The 24,032-nt window shown below is 34.1% G+C and overlaps 1 protein-coding gene across 1 annotated transcript in view; it reads left to right on the forward strand.

Annotated features, from left to right (window-relative positions):
* Brd8 (Bromodomain containing 8) overlaps positions 1-24,032 on the forward strand; it is a 163,916-nt gene continuing 139,884 nt past the window's right edge. Inside the window, exons 1-2 of the mRNA XM_089589225.1 lie at positions 1-485; positions 805-2,687. Of these exons, the coding sequence (XP_089445351.1) occupies positions 467-485; positions 805-2,687 (1,902 nt within the window). The 5' untranslated portion in view covers positions 1-466. The remainder of the gene's footprint in view (positions 486-804; positions 2,688-24,032) is intronic.

Consider the following 24,032-nt stretch of genomic DNA (forward strand, 5'->3'; position numbering starts at 1 on the left):
TTGTTTATAAAGGATCCTTCACATTAATAATATCAGACTTATTACACAAATCACCTAAAATCTACTCAGCCGATAACAAATCTGCACTTTAGACGCGTGCCTGCGATTTTTAGCTTTTAGACTTTGAGAACGGGCCAAAAGCATTGATCTAGGCGCACGCGCACCCTGCCTTTCGGAATTCTCTTCATCATTTTTTAACACTTCATTAGTACACGAATCGAACAAATCGCTTTCGTGACTCCTGTCCGATGCTATGGCATTCGTCCGGGTAATTGTCCAAGGAAGCCTTTTTTATGAAGGGATGCACAATTTGAACATTTTCCTCGATTTTTTCTAAGTCACAATCCTTTTGCACAGTTTCTTAAGCATTGTATCAAATAATTAATGAACTTAAAAATATCTAATACCACAGAATATATATGTACATATATATATATTCTGTATTCTCAGCAACTACAACTAAGAGATGGACAACATGCAGGAAAGTGAGTCTAATTTTGAATTTACTTTTTTTAGTGGATAAACAAAATTATCTACTACAACTAATTTCTTAGGCTTTACAAAATTGTGCTAAAATTGTGGGCTCAATATTACTGATTTCATTAGAGTTTATAACTTATGAGCTTGAAAACTAGAATTTGTTTTATCTCAGAATACTTAGTAGTCTATAAATTGAGTAAATGAATAACTTTTCGTGTAATTTTTATACAATTGTAGAAAAGGTCATGGTGCTTAATGTTAACTTATTATTTGATAATACTATTTCAATGGTATTATTATTTACACAATCAAAAATCATTTCAGAGCAAAAATTAAAGAAAGCTCCATCTGATGTTTGGAGCATTCGTGAGCAGCTGTGCCTTGCTTCGAGTGTTCTAAAGTTTGATGATCCAAATTGGATGAGTATTTCTCGCTTTTTGAGATCAATTGCTGACAGAGATAATTTACGACCATCAGATTGGTATTCTCAAAAATCTTGTGTTCAACAATATTGTTATCTTGTGGAAAATGCTGATGTACCAAAAAAGAAAAAAAAAGATGTTGGGGAAACAGTGATTGATTTTATACTCAGACGTTTGACGCAAGATAGGATAACAGAACTAGCCAAAATTCTTGCTGCTCAGAGGGAAGAATATTTCCAGCTTAGAAATGAAGTAAATTTATTAAAAAATGGAATAGTTTCAGATGTGAAACTACAAAAAATGTGGCATGCCATTGAAGACGAGAAGGAAAAAAAACACAAGACACAAACAACTGGACTTAATAAAAGGCATTTTTGTCATGATGAGCAATCTGAGTCTCTATTGCATGTTCCTAATACTCAAAAAAAAAATTCTGAGTTTTTAATTACGAACGGAGTTAGCCAAGTTATAAGTGAAGATAAAGAAAAAAAAATTGATCAAAGTGTAAGGTTATCTCCATCATCAAGTTTGCTGAAGTCAAATTCTTCAACAAGAATTCAGACTTTAACAACAGATTTACCTACAGTTTCAAATGCAATGTGTTCTAGTTCTGAGGTACTCAATACAGCAGTCACACAAAATTTTCCTAAATTAAATAAAGTCACTTTGTGTACAATTACTCCAAACGTAGTTCAAGAAGAACCATCAGCTAGTGCTTCCACTTTGTCAATGTTACTAGAACAGCCTTCTATCGAGGCTAAAGAAATCTTACAGCAGCAGTTTCAAAATACATCTACTTTGCTTAGCTTAAAAAAAAACCAAAATTTAAATAAAAATGAAAACAGTGTGGAAATGAAATCATGTAAATGTGCTGACACTAGTGATTACAAGATAAAAAAAATAAAAACTCTTTCTGATTCGAACTTGGCTAGTAAAGTCACACCTAAAATTATAACTAATCACATTGATGACATTATGCCAAAAGCTGTACAAATGAATAAAGATGAGATTAATGAAATAATTGGAGATATTGAAGAATTAATAGAAAAAGAAACAAAAGGTACCTCCGAACTTTCAGAACCATCTTTGAGAACAGTTCATTCTTGCAGTGATTTAGATAAACGACAATCAATTATGGCAGTTGCATCAGAAAAAAAAGATCAGGATTCCAATAGATGTACGTTTTTATCTGATTTTCATGTTGGAGACATTTGTAATGAAGAATTCAATTCAAGCTCATCTCAAATTGTTGAAATCGTAGGAGCAGCAATGAATATTACACATTCTAAAACAACTAATCCTGATCCAAATACGAAAAGAAAAACGACTCTTCCATTAACATCTTTAATTGATATCAAAAATAAAGATCAGTGTATTTTTACTGCAGATATAGATATAAAAGAAGATAAAAAATCATCATGCAAGGAATCAAAAAATGATACTAAAAATAAAAAATCGTTCAAAGATCACTTCCCAAATGATAAAAAATCGAGTATTGATCCAGAAAAAACTAATCAAAATACAAAGCAAAAGAACTTAAAGACCGTACATGATTGTAAATCAAAATCTAAAGCCTACAACGAACCAGAGTACTTACTGGCAGTAGATTTGCTTAACAGTGATTATGCTGATGTCGAATTTGAAAAAACGCAGACAGGATCTTTAAAAGTTTCTGTAGATGTTTGCAGCACAATTAAAATTGAAAACCTTGCAAAAAGTGAACCATATCTAAGTTGTGAACAAATTTTTATGGATAAAAACACTAACTTCAATAATCATGCAGAGGTAGGGATGTTAATAATTTATTTTTAATGATGTGTACTTTTAAACCCTTGAATGCAGTTTTTATTCTCTGTATTCCACATATGCAGAATGTGTGTTTAGGTACTTACATATAATAACTTTAATACCTTTAATTGTTTATTTAAGTATACATTTATTTATTTATTTGAATAATTATGTATTGAAATACACGTACTATAAGGTCAGTTTCATTGTGTTTTATGCGTAAAGTAGGAAACATCTAGAATGCATAAGGAATAAACACGTCATCAAGTATAAAAAAATGAACTAAGTTAAAGACGTTACCACGTTATTAAAAATAATAAAACTTGACGATAATTGCGAAACAACATTCGGACTTTCCGAATCTGTACTAATTTTTTCAGCATGTTACAATACTAAGTACCAAGCAATAGTAATAGAGTGCAATAGCAATAGTAGTAGTAACGATGTTAACACACCTGTTCTTATAGGGGTTACTATAGAATTATTAGTACATAATTTGATAGAAATGATAGATGCTAAAAAAATTATAGGGATGGATATAAAAATGGGTAAGGTACTAAGTATCATTAAGGCAAGGCAATTTAAGTATTATGGCGATATTGAGTACTCGAATCTTGCAGAGACATAATTATATAGATTGATAATCGATGCGAATTGTTAAACGTTGGTTATACAGATACATAATTATAAATTTGATGCATTGTAAATAATTTTTTTGAAGGAGACAAATGACATCAACTTAAGGAGGTTGACTACCTTAATCAATTAAATGTCAGTTTTAAACTAAAATTTGTGCAGAGCTTCAAAAATGTATTAAAAAAATTTATTCAAAGTTTCAACTACTCTGGGTGCTTATGAAACGAGAAAATAATAAAACGAATTTTGTGAATTTTATATGCGACATTCTAATGAGAGATCGTCAAAAGCGACTTTTTTAATAAAAAAACTTAAATACAATTAACAGTTAAATTTGGACAAAACTGTTAACAGTAAATTAATATCTGCCTTTTTATTATTATTACGAACTTATATAGAAGTTCCGGGATTCTCGTGTAAATGGGGAGCAGGTAAATCCGATTTATTAAATAAATGAATTAATGAGGTGGAATTGTAATTGTAGTAGAACGCTCCTCCACAAAGGCGGAGCAGGGGCTCGAACCCGTCAACTTAAGATTCCGCGAAACTATTCACCGACCGCTCAGCCACGACCGCCGCCGAGCGGCTATGTAAATTGCACTTTTAGGTGCACTCTATTGTGTTATCAGTTATACACTGGTGAGCCAACACACGGGCGCTGACTTGACCAAGCCAAGCTACATTCGTAACACCTTCCCATGTTAATGTGTCATCGTCCCCGATGACGGCTCATACTACGTTGCCTGCTGGATATATCATGTTGCTTACGCATTCTCTATTGCTCTTGCCCTTAACCGCATCCCTTGTGGATTGCGATGGCCCAAGATTTTTATCATCATTATGGTAACTGACCAAAAGACGTAGTACTTATCGGCCACCGGGGATAATTGCAGTTTTCTTCCGAGTTGGTGATGGATGTATCCGGTGCACATCAGAGTTGATTTTTTGTGCGAATTACCCACTCGACCGCCTTAGGCGATATCCCAATCTACATCCCACCTTCTGACACAAAATTACGCTTGTTACGGAACAAGCTTCGGAGATTCTCGTGTTGATGGGGAGCAGGTAATTCCGGTTTATTAAGTAAATAGATTAATGAGTCCAAAATATTGTCGTGAAGTGCTCCGCTAAAAAGACGGAGCAGGGGCTCGAACCCGTCAACTAAGGATTTGCAAAACTTTTACGCTGACTGCTCAGCCACGACCGCCGCGGCGCCGCCGAGAGCGGCTGTATTAATTGAACTTTTAGATGCTCATTGTGTCGTCAGTTGTACACCAGTATGCCAATATACGGGCGCTGGTTTGACCCAGCTAAGCCACATCCATAACATTATGTATAACAATCACGTCAGTTAGTTCCTTGTAGACCTCTATCTCGTACCCCCTCCAAAGGTAGTCAACCTCCTTAATATACTGATTGTCAAAAAAAAATTTTGAATGCGTAAACATGAAAAAAATAGATGTCAGGTTGATAGAATTAATTAAAACTAGCAGAAATTAGTACGTACCACATTTTATGTAATTTAATGTAATTTGTATCTCAAGGTCGAAAACTTTGAAGAGAAAACTCCAAAAGAAAAAATTAACAAGAACAAACGGATAAAAATAAAGAAATTTGAAAAACTTCGTTGCATGTGGTGCGTGTACGTGTTCGTCCACACCTTCGGCGAGTAGATAAAGCCTCAAAAAATGGTCAATAAGAAATTTTCTGCGACTATAACGAAAATTATTAGAATCGCTTTGTATTGTGATCAGAATACACGAAAAAATAGTTTTTAAGGCATTATTGTGCTGGCCTTTTTTGTTATTAAATAAATCGTGAAAATCGACCCTGATTTTTTTTTCAAATTTTGCTTATAACTTTTTTTGGGGCACTATATTGGTAAAATAGATAAAGATAACTTATTTATTATTCAACTATCTACCGACCAGTGCTAGTTATATTATCTGAAACCTATTTTTCGCCAAGTCATAGCACAAAAAAAGTGAAAATCGCCATTTCAAATTTTAATTGTACAACATTATTGACTTTAACATTTTTGTATAAAAATTCCTTAAAATTTAGAATTCAGTCTCTTAAAGGGGTCTTTAACCATACAAAACGATTTTTGTCTGATGTTAAAAATGACGTCACAAAATTATTATAAACTTAAAAATTTATTTGGCTGCGCTGAACCTCGATATAACTCTGACGTTTATAATTAACCGTGTTGTAACCATTTTAACTTGATAGAGCAATCTTTACGTGAATTTTGAAATATATATGATTACGATAATATTTTTTACGCGTTTTAATATAGTTAAGCGTTTATTACGATTGTTCAAATTCTAACTGTTGTTTTAACTTCAAAAAAACTTTTTGTACTTCTGCAAGGTATTTCTTGTTAGTGTATATAAGTTAATACTTTTTCCATACATTAACAAAACAAAAAAAAAAAATTTTTTTTAAGTACTGTACCGTTCTCCAAACGATAAGTTGCATTTCAATGAGATCTATACCAAGAGAATAAAACTATAATTTTTATAGTGATTGTTCCTACAAAAATAACATGCTGACGGTAATCTGCACGTGCTGAGCTCTCTTTATAATGCTACGTTGTTCTTCGATAACTATCTGCTAGTTGTCTTGTACGCGTAGTTTGAGGTTGCCTGCAAGGGGCAGAAATAAATAGTGGTTAGTATAAGGGGAGAATCACGTCAACTGTCCCAGGGCCGCGGTGGACGGCCCGCGCGGGCGTCAAACACGACGTTTTCAACTCGTCGTTTCGGTGTCAAAACTTTGATAAAAAATTATCTAAAAACACGTTCTTATGTATTTTTTCCTCAGCTTTCCAGCGGTGGTATCAGTTTTTCGAAAATTTTCTCCCATAACCTCGAAAAATGCACTTGTTTGAAAAACAAGTTTTATCTCCATGATCTTCAACTTTTGGAATTTTTTTGATAGTCTAAAATGAAAGATGAGACATTTTTACGTAGATATTGACAATAAAAAAAGAGGGGTTCTTCGTTTTTATAACGTATTTAAATGACGAACGAGACGATGCGAGCCACAGTGGCCAGGCCACGCGCGGCAGCAGCGCGCCGTCTGCTACCGTCTCTCTGACAGGATGTAAACAAATACACCTAACCGTGACGGTTTGCACTTCGCAAGAAGTTTCGATTGATTAATTAAATATTAGTATTTATTATTTTTATGACTTGAGGTTGTACTATCGTAAGTCGAAGTTTTCGTAGGTTTTATTATTATTTTTAATTCGTAATGTTATTCTTTTTAACTTTTTTACGTAGGTTATGTGATTACAATAGAGAATCAAAGTGAGCTTTATATTTACGCATTCATCAGTATATTTCAGAAAGGATTTGGTTTTTTATAACTCGCTTTCAATTTCAAGTACTCAAGATGGTGAAATGTTGCAATCCATTGAATATAGATAACCACAACGTCAAGAAGAGTTTGATTACATTTCCACAATCTTTGAAAGAAATATTCCCGCTTGTTCAAAATAATGCTTTGATATGTCTAAAGTGCAAGGTAGAAGCCTGTAAGTATAAATCCGTAAAAAGTATTCAAGATGAGAAGAATCGTAAAGCAAGCATCGCAGTATTGGAGCAAATTAAGAAGAAATTTGATTCATCTAACGATAAGCGAGAGAGAATCACGTTGCTCACCCTCGCCCCGAAATTTTGGAACCGAAGGGAGCTTATAAAAGAATTTGGTTGCACAAATAGAGAAGCTAGGCAAGCTTTAAATTTAGTTGCAGAACGTGGTATACTCTCATGGCCCGAAAAAAAAAGAAAAGTTTTATCTGCTGATGTTGAGGTCAGCGTAAAAAATTTTTACGAGCGTGACAGTGTCAGCCGCTTGATGCCTGGATTAAAAGATTATGTTTCTGTAAAACAGGATAATGGTCAACGTGTTCATGTACAAAAACGATTATTACTTGGAAATTTGAACAAACTATTCATTTTATTTAAAGAAGAGCATGAAAATGTCAAAGTGGGTCTCACGAAATTCGTACAGCTCAGACCTCCTCACTGTATCTTAGCCGGAAGTAGTGGCACTCATAACGTTTGCGTATGCGTGCATCACGAAAACGTAAAACTGATGCTAGATGCACTAAATTTAGAAGAATTAACGAAACCCACGGCAACACCTCTTAAAAATTCCACGGACTGTTTGAACGCCATTGTTTGCGATAATCCTTCCGAAAATTGTTTTTTAGGAAAATGTTTAGATTGTCCCAATTTCGGAAAACTTCGAAGATTATTATTAGATTCGCTAGAAGCTGAAGGAATTTTTGAAATCAATTATGACGCATGAACGCAAACTGATTGGTGCACGATAACATCCAATGAAATCCGAATTCGTGAATTTTTTGATTTACTTGGCGAGAAGTTAATGAAGTTGAAGACACATGATCATTTCGCAAAAAAACAAGCATCATTCGTAAAAAATTAAAAAAATAATTTGGTTGACGATGAATTTATTGTTAGCTTTGATTTTGCGGAAAATTACCCATTCGTGGTTCAAAACTCGGCACAGTCTTTTCACTGGAATAACAACCAGGCTACGATATTTACGTGCGTTGTGTACTATAAAGAAAACAATGAATTAAAACACAAAAGCTTAGCAGTGATATCGGATAACCTTTTGCACTACACGGTTGCCGTATAAGTTTACCTAAAAATTATCGTCGATTATTTAAAAAGAGATTTCAATCCGAAAAAAATTTATTACGTGAGCGACGGCGCATCGCAACACTTTGAAAACAAAACTAATTTTCATTTCCTGTTGAATCATGAAAAGGAGTTTAGGATTCCAGCGGAGTGGCACTTTCACGCGACTGCTCACGGGAAAGAAGGATGTGATGGGGTAGGCGCGTATTTAAAACGTGGAGCTAGAAGGTCGAGTTTGCAACTCTCTTCTGGAAATCATATTCTAACGGCACAAGATCTTTTTCACTGGGCGGAAAAACACTGCAAAGAAACGAAGGTTTTTTTTAGTAGCAAATATGACTACGTAGAAACTTCCTTGAGATTAAAAGACGAAATTTCCAGTGCAAAACTGATTCCAGGGACACTGAATTAACATGCGTTTATCCCTATTAAGGATAATAAATTAATGTTGAAGAAAACTTCTTTGAGTAACCAGTATGAAATTTTTCCGAAACTAACAGAACGTAAAACAAGTGTCACTTCGATTACCATGCCTAAAGAAAAAAAGAGAACGAAGTAAAACAAATTTGTTTTTATTTTTTACTTTATTAATGTAAATATCTAATATTTTAACAATATTAATCATTATTTATTTCTTTATTATAAAATTTTTGTACATATGAATAAATTTTATCAAAACATTTATTATTTATCCATTGTAAACCCTGGTTAACTATTTGTTGTTTACATCGCCACTACTACATTATATATTATATAGCCAAACAGACACATGGCGGACACGCTGCTGCCGCGCGTGGCCCAGCCGCCGCGGCTCGCATCGTCTCATTCGTCGTTTAAATACGTTATAAAAACGAAAAACCCCTCTTTTTTATTGTCGATATCTACGTAAAAATATCTCATCTTTCGATCTAGACTATCAAAAAAATTCCAAAAGTTAAAGATCATGGAGATAAAACGTGTTTTTCAAACAAGTGCATTTTTCGAGGTTATGGGAGAAAATTTTTGAAAAACTGATGCCACCACTAGAAAGCTGAGGAAAAAATACATAAGATCATGTTTTTGGATAATTTTTTATCAAAGTTTTGACACCGAAACGACGAGTTGAAAACGTCGTGTTTGACGCCAGCGTGGGCCGTCTACTGCGGCGCTGGGACAGTTGACGTGATTCTCCCCATAATTAGGACCTCTAGACGAACCAAGACACCTGCGATGATCTCAAGCAGAAACTATTGGATATGTTTTACTGATGAGTCTAGAGATGCACCGTAGAAATCGGTGGCACCCAACGAGATGTTCCCTCATCGATCTTACCTATATAGAGTATGTGACATGATATTGAAACTCGTCCGTATACGGAGATAACCTCATAAAACTTTTTTTTTTTAATTCATTGTGTATTTCATTGTGTCTATGTACTAACAGCAGGTTATAATATTGAACAAAAAATATTTTGGAAGTTACTTTGTAGAACAAATTGACTCTGATTAATGCATTTTAAGCAAAATAGCTTCCTGAATTTTATTTGCTTAATAAGTATTGTACTGTGAAAATTCTTACACATTTTCTTGAGACCTGATTGAACAATATTGTACGAAGAGAAGTGAGAAAGAGCTCTCTATGAATTCTAGCTACTTTGAGGCGGGTTTGCCAGTGGAATTTTCTATTATTACCACATTACCTATGTAGAGAGAAAAATTGAAGAAAGTCTCACATTACAGGCTTTTGATACTAGAGGCGCAGCCTCCTATATAGGTTGTGGTAAAATTTTCTTCTTATAAAACGGGAGGAAAGTTTCGGTAAAAAGATCTTTGACCCTTCTATCACTATGCTTCCGTTATTCCTCTAAATAAATTTCCCTTTTCTTTCTCTTGTTAAACTTCTAGTTAATTATTAAAAGAATTTGGAAATAGAGGCCTTTCCTGCCTAACTCCACTCCCTATCATATACCACATATTCTGGGATTACCTCTTTCGTTAATACTTAATTTGCTGTGTTTCTGCAAAGTTCTTCCATTATTAGAAAAATTTTTTCTTTAATCCGTATTCCTTATGCTTTTTTTATTAAAATTTTTCTGTGTGCTTGATTAAACGCTATGTTAAAATCCTAAGCCCTTTGACAAGCAGAGCTTTACTAATACGCCTTGTCTATGTCTACTTATACCTATCCATGTAATTATGTGGATGTACGCATGTGTAACATCGGTGTATCCACATTTTTTTTTTTTCCCCTTTCTTCAAAACTTTCCGTGCCGATTTTAGAACACTAAACGCAGGGGCCAATGTGCATCTGCAAAGAGGTGAATCTCCTACAAGATTGCTCATAGTTAAGGTTTTACGACCATGCATGACTCACATACATGCACACTGGCCCATGCTGACCGGAAAAGAAATCAAATGAAATACTTTCCAAAGCGTAAAATAAAAAAATAACTTTAAAAAACTAACAGATGCAAAAGGCTAGCTAGGAACAGTTGCGCCGGTAAATAAGAACGAAGACAAGTAGACTAAGATAAAGTTAATGTATAGTTGATAAGCAACCACAATATAAGTAATAATGTTAACTACTGTAAACCTAACAAAGCGACATTATTAGTTTTCGCTCGTTTTTGATACATGAGTTGCCAAGATACCCTCTTGTACCATAGAATTTTTATACCATTCGCAAAAACCTAATTTTTGTAATCCAGACAAATGTTGCTACTTTTCAATATGTAAAGGAAAACGGGAAAGTTGAGCCAACAGTCAACAATAGCTCCTTCTCGTTTTCCTGACTCAGATATGTCGAGAGAGAGGTTGTACGACCGAGCCAATATAAGTAACAGAATTTTCAAATCCCCAGGGCACCACGTGCCGACATCCTCTCCAAAGAGTAAGCAAAAGAGGAAATGAGAATTGATCCTACTACTAACATTTCAAAATATATTCGTAGCTAACAATAAATTAAAATGACCGACAAGCTTAGTTAAGTTAACAAACAATGGGTCACGGCAAACACCTGATTAGTGTTTGGACCACAACTACAGCTGCTTCAGAGTTGAATGGTTGCACCGCTGTTAACAATTACGCTTTCCGACTATCAACTTGTTCGATCAATGTATCTGGCAACTCTAACAACTATTAAAGTTATATATGTGTAAAAATTATTATTACTAACCCTATTATCAATATACTAACGTATTGAACGATTATTAAGCCAACACCTACATGAAATATTGGGCGAATTTTACTGCTCTTGTTGCAATAAATTTGATAGAATAAACGAACAATGCTTAATCTAAGTAAATTCCAGCAATATGTTATCCTAACGCTAATATTAAATAACATGGAAAATCTGTAAAATCTTGATGTAAAAGAGAAAGGAAGGGTGCAAGTAAGTGAATCATCTTCTCCTCTCTTAATGCATGTAGGAAAGCTAGTTAGAGGTGGGAAGTGCCAATTTTGAGTGACTAAACTAGAGCAACTCCAGCCAATTAGATCTTCGGCTATTGTCTTTTCCCCCAAAATTTTCGGCGGCAAGCTTTCATGCGTCGTTTTCCAGCCAGCGCATGGTCGAGGTCCGCTACTCCTTATAAAAAGGACCTGAAGGCACAGAAAAACACAGTCTTAATTTCATCCTCGATCGATTGACTAGGTAGCTAGAGTCCGCCTCTGCTATCTCACGGTCCTCCACGAGTGCGGTTTCAAATCTTCGATCTCGGACATCTCGCGCTGGTTCACTCTGCTGTACGTTCATACCGAAAATAAAAGTAAGTCAAATTTAAATACTAAAGTGACAAGTTCTTTTCTTTTTTTTTCCTCTCGGTTTCAAACGTGGACGTGTTTTTGTTAGAGTTCGAAATTCGGTATCAGTAAATATCACGTTACGAAATTAAATAGACAAATTACTCCTCACGTAAAGTCTAGGGCAATCACATTTACTCCGGATGGTACTGGTGGATCCTAGACCGGTCGCGAACTTAAACCATTTTACCCCCTTGCATAACCTCTAGAGTGTAACTACCTTTGCTCGTTACGGTACTCGTAACCTCTAGATCGCGAACGGGATACGGTTCGACACATCACACCAGGTATCCTCGATAAATCCGATGCGCGCTGCGAACGAGTGCTTCGCATTATTGCTCGACAACCGCGTCGATTTAATCAAACAGTCGTCCTCGCCCCTTTTCAAATAATCAGACAAGGAAAATAACTACCCTCTAGACCCGCGTCCTACCTACGCGCTCAGTGCGAGTCCCGAGTTATTAAGCGAAAGCTTAGACTCAAATAATACGTTGCGCCGACGTAACACATGCGTCTCGCTTGCTCGCAGAAGAAGATAAACTTGGACCCTATACGTACCAACAGTAGAGCTGCCGACCAAGCATGCGTATTTCTACTTATATCCATGTAGTTACGTGGATATAAGTGCAAATAGACGCTACCTCATTACCATTATTGATGGTTCATCTACAATGACGTTTGTTAATATAATAAAAGATGAAAAATTTTGTAGATTGTAAGAAATGAGCAAACACAGACCTAGAACTGTAAATAAATTTAAATAAAGATAAAACAATTTATATAAAAAGAGCTAAGCCGATACTTTCGCATTCACACGATCGTACACTTTGATGGACAGACGAGATCTAGTTTGCGCCCTTTGTTCGAGTGTCAAACGTACACTTGCAGCTTTCTGGTGATGGCACCGAAATTCCATCTCTTGCTTGCATACATATAGACTATAAATATACACATATACTAGTCTTATAGTACTACAGTCCAGGAAGCATAGTATCCTTCCGTCATAGCTGCTAATTCTTTAGTTTTAAGCCGTCTGTCTCCCAGTACTTTCTGCTTCGCAATTTTAATGTTTTCATCAGTAATGACCTCGAATGAGCGTCCTGGACGAGGTTTATCTTCAACTGATTGTCTTTTCCCAAACGAAATGGTTTTGCCCATTCGTTGACGGTGGAATACAAAAGAGAAGATTACCCTTATACAGCTTCCAAACGATGTTTGATTTCGGCAGGCGTGTTGCCTTCTTTTGTTAAGAATTTGATCACAGCTCGATACTCAATTTTATCTATTTCGAATTTTTAATCGACTATCTGACTTTAAAATGCTATATCTTTCTTATGAAATAAAATGACTTGATATCTTTTATTGTGGGTGGGTAACTAAAAGTCTATTAATTTAACGATAGGTTAGTTTCGTGTCTCGGATTAATGTAATGTGAGAAGGCCGGCAACTTTTGGATTTTACCACGTAGGTGTTTCTAAAATTATTAAGATTCCATGTATACCCAATTTCGTATCTTAATTGTCCCTAATCTCTACCTTCTTTGTTCTTTTTTTCGTTGTTACACCCTTCTTTTCCGTAAGTATACGAGTCTTTCGTTCAGGCTTCTTGCAAAGTTTCCCTCAGATAACACGGTCATCCATCCGACTGGGTATTATTTACAGGATGCAGCGATTGTCTCAGTCACACTCCAGCTATTATCAAGTTCAATGGAAAGTTATTTTCCAATAAACCATCTATCTCGCTGTACCGACCTTTTTAAAATCAATAGCTTTCCTTCGAAAAGAAAGCCCCTGGAGGTCTAGACATCACCATGAAAAATCCACCCCTTGTTTTTAAATATCAGATAAGTGGTGTTTTGGCACTCTAGGTACTCATCCCATCGAAAAAAATCTGAAAAAAAAATCTCGATAAATTTCGATCCCTTAAGTTTCTCCCACTAAGAAGCTAACATGCTAACCATTGAGCTATCAAAGTTCTCGAATTCAATGTTTTTTATGTTCCCACGATTCGTCAATTAAGGATACTACTTTGATGTCTATGTTTTTTACTAAACAAAAATTACGTTGATTTTAATAGAACCAAGATAAACAATACGCATAACATGAAATGCATGGCATAAGCTAAATGACTTGCATTAACGCATAAAACTTATTTGCCTTATACTATTTAATGCCTATTAAAATTATATGTCTGGTGATGTGTCCACATTAGAAACATTCGTATAAAGCAGTCAAATAGTTTCGTTGTAAATACGATGCGTTGTACAGAAATCGTGGCACTGTGAGGGGTAGTAAGGAAACTCTGGAGGGGGTGTGGGAAAGCGAAAGTTACCTAAGCTTTAGCTAAAAACAAGGAAATTTCAAAGGGGATCAGGAGGGAGAGAATGACTTAAAGCACTACAACAATTACACGTACGGTATTTTAAATGGACTATCAATTATTTGATTCAAAGTTTGAGGAGGAATAATTAAAACACTTATTATTCCTAAAAAATAAATAATCGACTATGTTTGTTCCAAGGTATTTTGTAGTAACAGTAAGTACTCAAGAAATAATGCAATTTTAAGTTTACACAATGAATACCCTTTTTTAAAATGATGAAATTTTTAACATATTAAAAGGAGAGTCTAAATTCTGTTGTAGCATAGGTCAATCAACTTATAACGGTGATAAGAATTCAGATAATAGTATTTATATAAATTTTTCTTTAGAGATGTTAAGTAATATCCATAAAGGCTTACCCTCTCATAAACTAAATATAAGATTGGAAGTATAACAATGTTTAAACAAAATTTAAGTAAATCAGATGGTTTGGGTGTTTGTAGTACACGATTGTGAATTACTTAATTATTCAAGAACAATATAGGAGATGAAATATTAACTGAAGAAAAATTGAGAGAGCAAGTTTTTATTCCAGTAGTAGAAAAATCATTCTTCGTGGTTTGACAGGGCTCTGTAAGGTGGCTTGCAAAAGTAAGTCATCCTTACATAGCGAAATTTCCACGGTTTCTATCATTTAATAACTATGAGACATTAAGATACATCGTTATATAAAAATATCAACAAACAAGAAAAAAAATTAACGCACCAAGAACTTCATACTTATGAAAAATTTCAACATTGTGTCATACGACTTACTATGTATTAATATACATCAGAAATTAATCACGATGTACTTTTATGTATATTATGAGTATATATCAAGTTTATCTATTTTTCCCTATTACTTTTTTTGAAACTGTAAAAATATTATTTCAAAGATGAAGAGGTCAGAGGGTTGTGTTTTATTGTTACTTTTTTTGAAGAGTCTATGCAGATACTAGAAAGTCAGAGTGAAAGACAAGAAAAATTGTGTGGGGTGGTGGCAGAGGCAGTAAGGGCGGCTCGGCCAAATATTTATCAGATTAAAGTAAAGAAGGAAACAGACAAGTTTTTCCGTATTATGTGGTGGGTATTTAGGGGGGCAGTGAGGGTTTATATGGTATTTAATAATTAATCGTAATTATTTAACTTTATCATCCAGTAAAAATTGGATGATTGTGGATTTGGGTCTCACGCTCCCTGACGGGCCGTGGGACAGGTAGACTGTCCAAATATTTACCAGTTTACAGGAAAAAAGAGAGAGGAGATGTTATCTTTGTAAAATGCATATATTTTAATACCTTTATCTTTATTCTCTTCATTTTAGCCTCTGTCTTTAATGTCACTAATCAACTCGTAACTCCAGGAAATGTGTGACTTTGACTTATGACGTGGAATCAAATTATAATTTCAGCACTTTAACTCGATACAACCCTTCTGTATTACCCTTCTTGTGGTATCATTAATTTATTCAATGAGGCACTCTACATAGTTTTGTTGTACTTGTATTTTTATTGTAATATTGAAATTGTAATTTGAACAGGTTTTTAAAGATTTGAATAGTGTATCGTGAATTGATTTAATAAATTAAGAACTACACTAGATGAGTGGTGGCAAGCTACTAATTAAAACGCCGCGTCAAGAACCGATTTAACTAAACCTTGCGCGAAGCTTTAGTTAAAAATTCTTTGTCTTACATGCCATGGGGCCCGTACTTGCTGACTTTATGTGTTTTGACTTAGCAGTTCGCTTCAGTTGTCACTTGACACTTCCAAGAGTCACGAAGTACACAGTAAGCTTTGTTAGGTGACGACTTTCGTTAAGTGTAACTCTTTTAAGAGTCTTAAAATTTTATCATAAGAGGAATCAATATGATATAAAATGAAATAAAATAAAAATTTATTAATTTATGCAAGTCGTCACTTAACAGCCTTCCCTTTTTAAAACGATCTTCTTCCTCGGTGAATACGTATATTAAAACAACCTGAAATAAGGTTAAAGTTGGACCATGGTAAGCTGAATACTTTTAAAAAATGTACGTACTAAGATAACAAAAAATGTATTACAATATATATATATATATATATATATATATATGTATAAATATATATATACACGTTCATATGGTCTTTTCACTTTTTTTTTTTTTTTTTTGTATTGGGTTGATGGTTTGAGCATTGAATGATGAAATGATTATAATAGGTTTGATGATAGTTATGTGAGTTAAAGTATCTTCATACTTCCGTAAAAAAGAAGGTTTAATTTTTTTTTTTATTTTCCACCTTTGTTGTTTGTTTTTTTTTTCTGATGAGTTCTTTATTTGCGTTACCTCTAAACGTTAGTTCAAGTAAACGTTTGAGATTAGTGTTGTGTCCTGTTCTATAACATAGGTCGTGGTGCTAGTAATATATGACGAGGCTGACATTTTTATTACAAACATTTCAATTCATTTCTATTTTAATTTGGATTGTGCACAATATACCATGCAATTGTAAATCGCATTTATATACATGATTTCTGCATGGCGTGTGTCATGGCTTGTTCTTGGTTGCGTGTCTGTTCATTATTAGCATAAGAAGTCCATGATTTTAAAGTTCGTTATACGCTTTAATATTTGCTTCTTCGGTTCAATACATGGTTAATTTCATTTATAAATCCTTTTCATCATCTCTTGTAGCTTAGACTTCTATATAACTATATCATTGAATGGGCCAAAAGTCATCAGATGTTTGATTCACTCGTCGGTCGTAATTACGACTGGTACTTTCATCACCAGCCTTGGTGGTAATTTTCCAGTCGTGCTGCTTGAAGTATCTACAACTAGTGGAATATTCGTTGTAGTTGTGGTTGTTGTTGTGTTAGCGATGGTGTTAGGCTCCTTTTGTTGGTTTGTAATGCAATGTACAACTATGTTTCGCATTGCCTCAGCTTCATATTCCTACCATACTTGATATAAACAGGTAAAATGTTTTTCCTGTCTTGAGGTTTGTTGGAAAAATAAATATCTTGCACACCGTACGGATATTCGAAGAACTCCGTCAGGTATTTAGTATTATAAGGTTTCTTTATAAGGACATAAATCTCCTTGTTTGTACGTTTTACTCAGTACAAAGTACAAAGTTACTCGTACAAAGTGAAGAATAGATATTTCTTTATCTTCGTCACATACTTTGATCGCGGTATTTTTATCTAATCTAGACTGTCATGGTCTAGATATAGGCGGCTGTCGCTTAATTGACATTTGTTCTGTCATAGGCACATTGCAGGGTGTTTCATTCGCAAACGCTTTAGGAGGTACCTCCCTGGTAGCACAGTCTTTGCAATTCTAACGTACTTTTTGCACAAGATTTACATTGACAGCAAAATTGTGTAAGTCTGCATCTAGTCTGCTTCCAAGATCTAACGTAATTCTGATGCATGACAGGTGAGCAAGACTCTAGCCTAAGAAGTGCACAAATCTAACGATCAGTCGAGTGCATTATTTATCTTGACTCGACGCACTTCTGATTGTGGCAGATTTGTGCAAAATTTTCGTGCAGGTGAGTACACAAGTAAGTAAGTAAGTAAGTAACGTTCATAAGACCATGTGGTATAACCACGTTCGGTCTCAAATTTTAATATTACAGAGTATAATATAAAATGCGCAATAGTTACAAATTAGTTGACAAAAATAGATTTATGATTTCTTGAGGTTTTGTGCATAAGCACACGATCAGTAAGAGCTAATTTAGGAGTGAGAATAAAAACTCCAAAGTCAGGTGTTAGTTTGAGCAACGTTTCGTTGGTCTTAACGCCAACCTCATCAGGCTCAGTCTATATCGTTAAGACGGTCGTTACAGACTCTTACAAAATCATGGAAACAATTGGGAGCAGAACGGCACGTTCAACAAACACCGTAATAAAAAATAGATTTACATTTGAAATTAAGAGAAAAATTTATTAATAAATAAAAATAATGTATGAAAAATAGAAGTTGAATTAAAAATAAAGGTACAGATATAAATACAAGTTATATAAAATCAAACAGAAAAACCAAAACAAAATTAAAGAAAGTGATGGTCAAGTTGCATGTATTAGTAAGTCGCATGTATTACAAGTGGATGTAACGTGTGATTAGTTAATCAAGAAGAATAAAGGGCGTAAAAACAGTTACAGCCTGGGGGATAACCTGCATTCAAAACTCCAGTCATTTTTATCAAGAATAAGGAGGATGTTAAATAATGACTGCTTGAAACTGTAACCCAAAGTTTTTTAACCCAAGATCCTTGCGTAAGAAGTGCACAAATCATGGGTTTGTACTTGTTTCCTATAAAAAATCTTATAACAGTATTTTTCGACTTCCTATTCTTTTTCTGCACTTTGTAGCTTAACACTTATTTGCAATATCATTATAAAAAATAAAATCCACAGGTATAATTTTTATTAATAATAATTTTTCTTATATAAATCAGAAGAAATTGTTAGCGAAAAACATACTGTTAGTGTTTAGTGAAAAATGTACGGTTGCATTGGTAAATTATTAAAAATCCTAAGCTCTCGTAACTATCATTGTATACACTCATATCTGTTTTTCTATTTAATAATACAGTTTTCTTGGCTGGTTATTTCAACCCCCCTTTGTCGCGATATCTTGACCTTTCCAACCACAATGCCAAGTAAGGAACAATTTGCTTGTTTTTTTTCAATAAGTTTATAGGGTGTATTCGTTATGAGAAGCACTTATACCCCCACCCCAAATATTTATATTTGCACCTCACACTCCTGCCATGATACCCGCTAAATATTTTATTTTGCAATAAATTTGAATCAATTTGTTAACTAGTGATTTCATTATCGTATATATTTTATTTATGTTTACAATTTAATATATCTATTTTTTCGTGCCACTTTATTATTTCAATCCTTTTGATCCAAATTTTATCAGAGAAAAGTGTAAATACGTTTATTTTGTTATCTATAGATCTATACAAATCTTGAAATTTAAGTATTGTATACATTCGAAGTAAAAAAAAACCTTTTAAAAGGATTTAAAATATAAAATAGTGTTCATTCTGTACGCAATAAATAAAAATAATTTCAAAAGCAAAAACAAATGTTTTTAAAAACCGTGTCAATAATCGAAAATGAACAGCATCAATCTTGACACGGTGCGAAACTAAAATATTTTTTTTGAGCCGGTAGAAGTATGCAAAAACAATAAGTTTGAACCCGAAATTATTAAAATTTGATCACAGGGCTCTGAGACACGACCGATCACATACAAATACACATACATACATAAGCACATATGTACATACATTTTTGAATTATGAACTATTTTCATTCTTAACACTATAAAAAACATTGGGAACTGAATTCCAGAAAAATTTTTTTTCGCCGATACAATAAAATTTCGTTAATGAGTTAGCAAAACTAGTGTATTCATAGTATTTTCCTAATTTTTTCCTATATAAAGGTAATTTGTGATCTTTTGGTGCCGATTGTACATGAAAAAATGTCAGTGCACAAAAATAAATGTCTCCCATAACCCTGTTTAAAAATCTCAAGAAATTTCTGATGTTAAAATCTCACTTCAGAAATTTCTTCACAATTTCTACACCAGCAAAAACGTAAGAAATATGTTATTACAAGCAAAGTAAGTCAAAACCATAGTTAAAACAGCTTGTGTCAATTATTGTCTCCCAAGAATTCTGCAAAATTCTGGAACAAGGAAGAGTGCATCGAATAAAAATAATAACGCACTTGATTGACCGTCAGATTTGTGCACTCCTTGCGCAAGAGTCTTGCGCACTTGCCTGCACGCAAATCTTGCGCAAATCTGCCGTTAGTGGAAGGGCATCAAGTCAGAATGATAACGCACTCGACTAATCGTCAGATTTGTGCACTTCTTACGCAAGAGTTTTGCGCACTTACTTGCACGCAAATATTGCGCAAATCTGCCGCAATCAGGAGTGCGTCGAGTCAAGACGAATGACGCACGACTGATCGTCAGATTTGTGCACTTCTAACGCAAGAGTCTTGCGCACTCGCCTGCACGCAAATCTTGCGCAAATCTGCCGCAAAGCGTCTCATGCACTTGTCATGCATCAGAATTACATAAGATCCCTGAAGCAGATCAGGTGCAGACTTACGCACTGCCAGTGCGCAAGATTGTGCTACCAGGGCAATGTTGGCATGTCCTCCCTTATGGTAGCAATCAGTATCACTTGGGGACCCATAATCAATGATGTAGCTGCATCGGCGGCCTCTGATGGTGTATAGTATATGGCTTCGTTGCTTGTGTATAGAGCAACACAGGGATGCTCTTGTAAGACTTAGACCGTGCTGTGTCGTTGTAGCAACCATTTTAGTTCTACTTTGTTTATAGGGCCCCTTATCATGAGGTCAAGGGAACGTCCACTGGCGATGGTGTCCATTATATTGGCCATTTTATATAATGTGTAAGTGTAAGAATGATGGGTGTTATAATGATTATTGATTGATACTGTGTATATATAAGTACGGTTGTAATGTTTTTCGTACTGTTCATAATGGTAATGATTCGTAGGTTATATGGGGAATGTAAGTATAAAAATGAAATTATGTTTACGGAACGGTTGAATGAAGGGCAGGGAATACATGGATGGATACGACAATCATTATTTACCATGCTATGTCGAAATATTCGCGTATTCACAATACAATAGAAAAAATGATATTAATACATGCAAAAGCTTAGTATTAATAAGAAAAAAAAATTACAATAGAGTGACATGCAACCGTGATATAATACAACATGAGCTCTTATCTCAAAGCCTCAGATTTTTTTTTTTTTAATTAATCATATTATGATAGTTAAGTAAGTATGAATTCGCTTATTGGTTTTATGAAGCTTGAAATTAAAATCTTAAAATCAAGTGATGTATTTTATTGACGCAGGATGTAGCTAGATTAATAGTAGGGTTGAATTATTGGGTTCATTTTCTGCTACTGTTGATTTTATCTCGTAAATCGATGATTTTGGCCAAGGCTGGCTTTGTTTCTGAAGTTTTTGTATGTCGTTGTCTTCTGCATGTAATGACATGTCTTTAATATGTCATTAACTCAACTTGTTGACGTAAATGATGAGTCAATTTCGTTCATTTTGTGTTCTGTACTCCTTTTAATTGGTTCGGCGTATCTCGTGCGATACTTAGGTTCATCGTTCTGCAACGGTAGAATAACTTTCTCTCGATACATGTATTTTACATACCCTTGGAATAATCTCTAACGGCATAACAATATTCTAGTGTACGAAATTAAGAGAAGTTGTTAAAGAAATCTCTCTCCCTCTTCGTTTCTTCTATATCTCATATTAGAAGACAGATACGTCTTTTTGGATCGATGTTTGGTATATGATTGTCGCTGTTCGGTGATGTTGGTAAAGAAATATTTTTTGCTTCAGAAATAGTGGATTTCATCTTACAAGTAAAAAATGTCTAAGCTTTCTCCCGTATTTTGAGTGTTTCATTAGGTTATATATTAAATGAATCATTATTGTAAATGATGGTTATATTACGATGTGTATAACCATGTAAATCTGGAAGTATGTGCATTTCCTTGATGTTTCCTTTATTCTCTAATTATTCAATAACTTGATGTAAAGGGTGATTTACGTTGACTCTAGTCTTTTTTGTTATTTTATAGTCGGAGTTCATCGTGCAGGCTGAAAGGAAAATAGTATCAAATTACTATTGATTTATGAGTCCTTTTCTAATTTTTAGGGCTTATGGTATGTGAGTATCAAACTCTGTGTCTTCATTAAAGGTCTAGTTTTGGATGATTCAGGTATTTTTTGATTCTCTTCAATTTTGATATAATGTTAAGTTAGTTAGTGTTCTTTTGGTTCTTGTTTTATGGTTACTCGGGGATCTGCATTTAGTGAATTAATAGTGCGTTTTCTAAAATTTTTTTGAGATACGTTTCATGGTATTCTTAAAACAACTTTTCGCTTTGCTGATAGGTATTGTTATTGTTCATTAAAGTTTAGTTCTAGAGTCAATTTTATAGCGTCATAGAAGGCATCAGTCTCCTTTGAAGGTTCATGGTTCCTTTTACTCTTTTTTGTCGATCCATTTTATTAGGGCAGATAATGCTTAATTGTTCTTCATGAGGTGTCCAGAAAAACCGTGAATTATCAGCTGGTAAATAAATATATTGACTTTCTGTTTGCGGTGTAAATATAATTTCGCAGTATTTAAATACTTCTGTTCCAGGTCGTAATAGCATAAGAATTTTACATTTGTTTATAGAGTAGGATTCTTATAACAGTTTCGTAGCAGAGCATATACAACCATATACGGTTTCATCACATTGGTTAAATGGAACTTCGTTTAATTGTAAATACTAATTATGGTTTGCTGCTACTGCTAAGTAAAGATACGATGGTTTTATGTAAGCCGATTCATTTTGTCAAGGTTAAGGTATCATGACTGGATGTAGTCTATAAAGATTTTAAGGGGTTCAATGTACGAGTCGCACATGTAATGTTACCATAGTTTTATTTTCTCGATGCCTAACATCTAATTTGCTTAAAGTGCTCATTTTGCCAGCGTAAAGATTCTGTATTAGTGCTACAAATTCTAGATTCCTTGCTAGGTTCTTTACATCCTTAGCTACGGTTCTAAATATATTTTGAGAAAATAGCTTTGGGTGTGCTTGACCTTTTTGTAAATTATGCAAGATGTCAATCAGATCTTCATGGGAACGAATAATATGATTGTAGGTAGCCTTAGTTCTTCTAAGGAAAGTTGATAAATGTATCAGATATCTGTTGAGAGTAAAATTTTTTCCTGAAGTCAATGTATCAGCAACTTATTTTAGGACATGCTCATGGCGTTTCGTAGTGTTATGTAGTTCTTTGAATGCAGCTATAAAAATATGGCTAATTTTTTCATTCAATTTAATATATTCCTTTTGATCAGTATGCAAATTATTGATGTTAGTGTTCATGACGTTGATATCGTCTTGTGTGACCAAGCCGAAAAGTCCTTTAGCAATGCTTCCAATAATTCCAAAAGGCGTCAATTTTTTTGTTTGTACACTGAGGGGTGAAATAATTTCATCTCCCGCATAGGTTCCCATAGTATTTATTACATTCAATAGTCTCGCCTTAAGATTTTTCAATCGCATTATCTTTAAATTCAAAAGGTCAATTTCCATATAGTTAGTACACTCAGGATAATCAAACTGAGCAATACAATATCGAAAGATTCCATTTAATTTCTTAGTAGGTGTGTATTTTAACATGAATTTATTATGAAGCCATGTTACTATCTTCCAGTCAGCTCTTTTAATTTTTGTAATACCGACTTATTTATGGTACATGTCAGAGTTCGTTTCCAGTGGTTCTATGTTATAGTTGCCATGATTAAAATAGTTTGAAACTGCGCAACCTTCAAGCACTGTTGTCAATAAGATACTTAATGTAATCCGCATTTTTTTTTTCTGGAAGACATGTAGAACATAATTCTTACAAGGATATTATTAGTGTGGAACTGGTTTTATTTTATCTGTGTGTTTCTGTATGATTTCACCATCGTTTTTTTCAAAGAAAACAATATTTCCCTTTCAAACTGTTTTTGCTTTTAGGGGTTAATTATAGCAGTGATAAAATTTATGGGAGCGTACTTCTTTCTGTACCCAAACGTAATCTCCTGGTTTAACATTAAGAGACTTTAATTTTTTATCGTATCTTGTTTTTGCTTGTATTTTTATTTTTATTTGTTATTCCTGCCGCAACTTGCATTTCTTGAAATCGCTAAATAAGATCTTGTAAGTATAATAGATAGGCTCGTTACCTTTTGTCTTTAGGTATCTTCAAGGGTGATATTGCTACTTTCCCAAATACTAGTTTATAGGGTGTAAAATTC

The sequence above is a fragment of the Copidosoma floridanum genome, unplaced genomic scaffold (assembly GCF_036245765.1).
Source record: "Copidosoma floridanum isolate Cflo_tuat_1 unplaced genomic scaffold, Cflo_Japanese_pri ptg000008l, whole genome shotgun sequence".
NCBI classification, from domain to species: Eukaryota; Metazoa; Arthropoda; class Insecta; order Hymenoptera; family Encyrtidae; genus Copidosoma; species Copidosoma floridanum.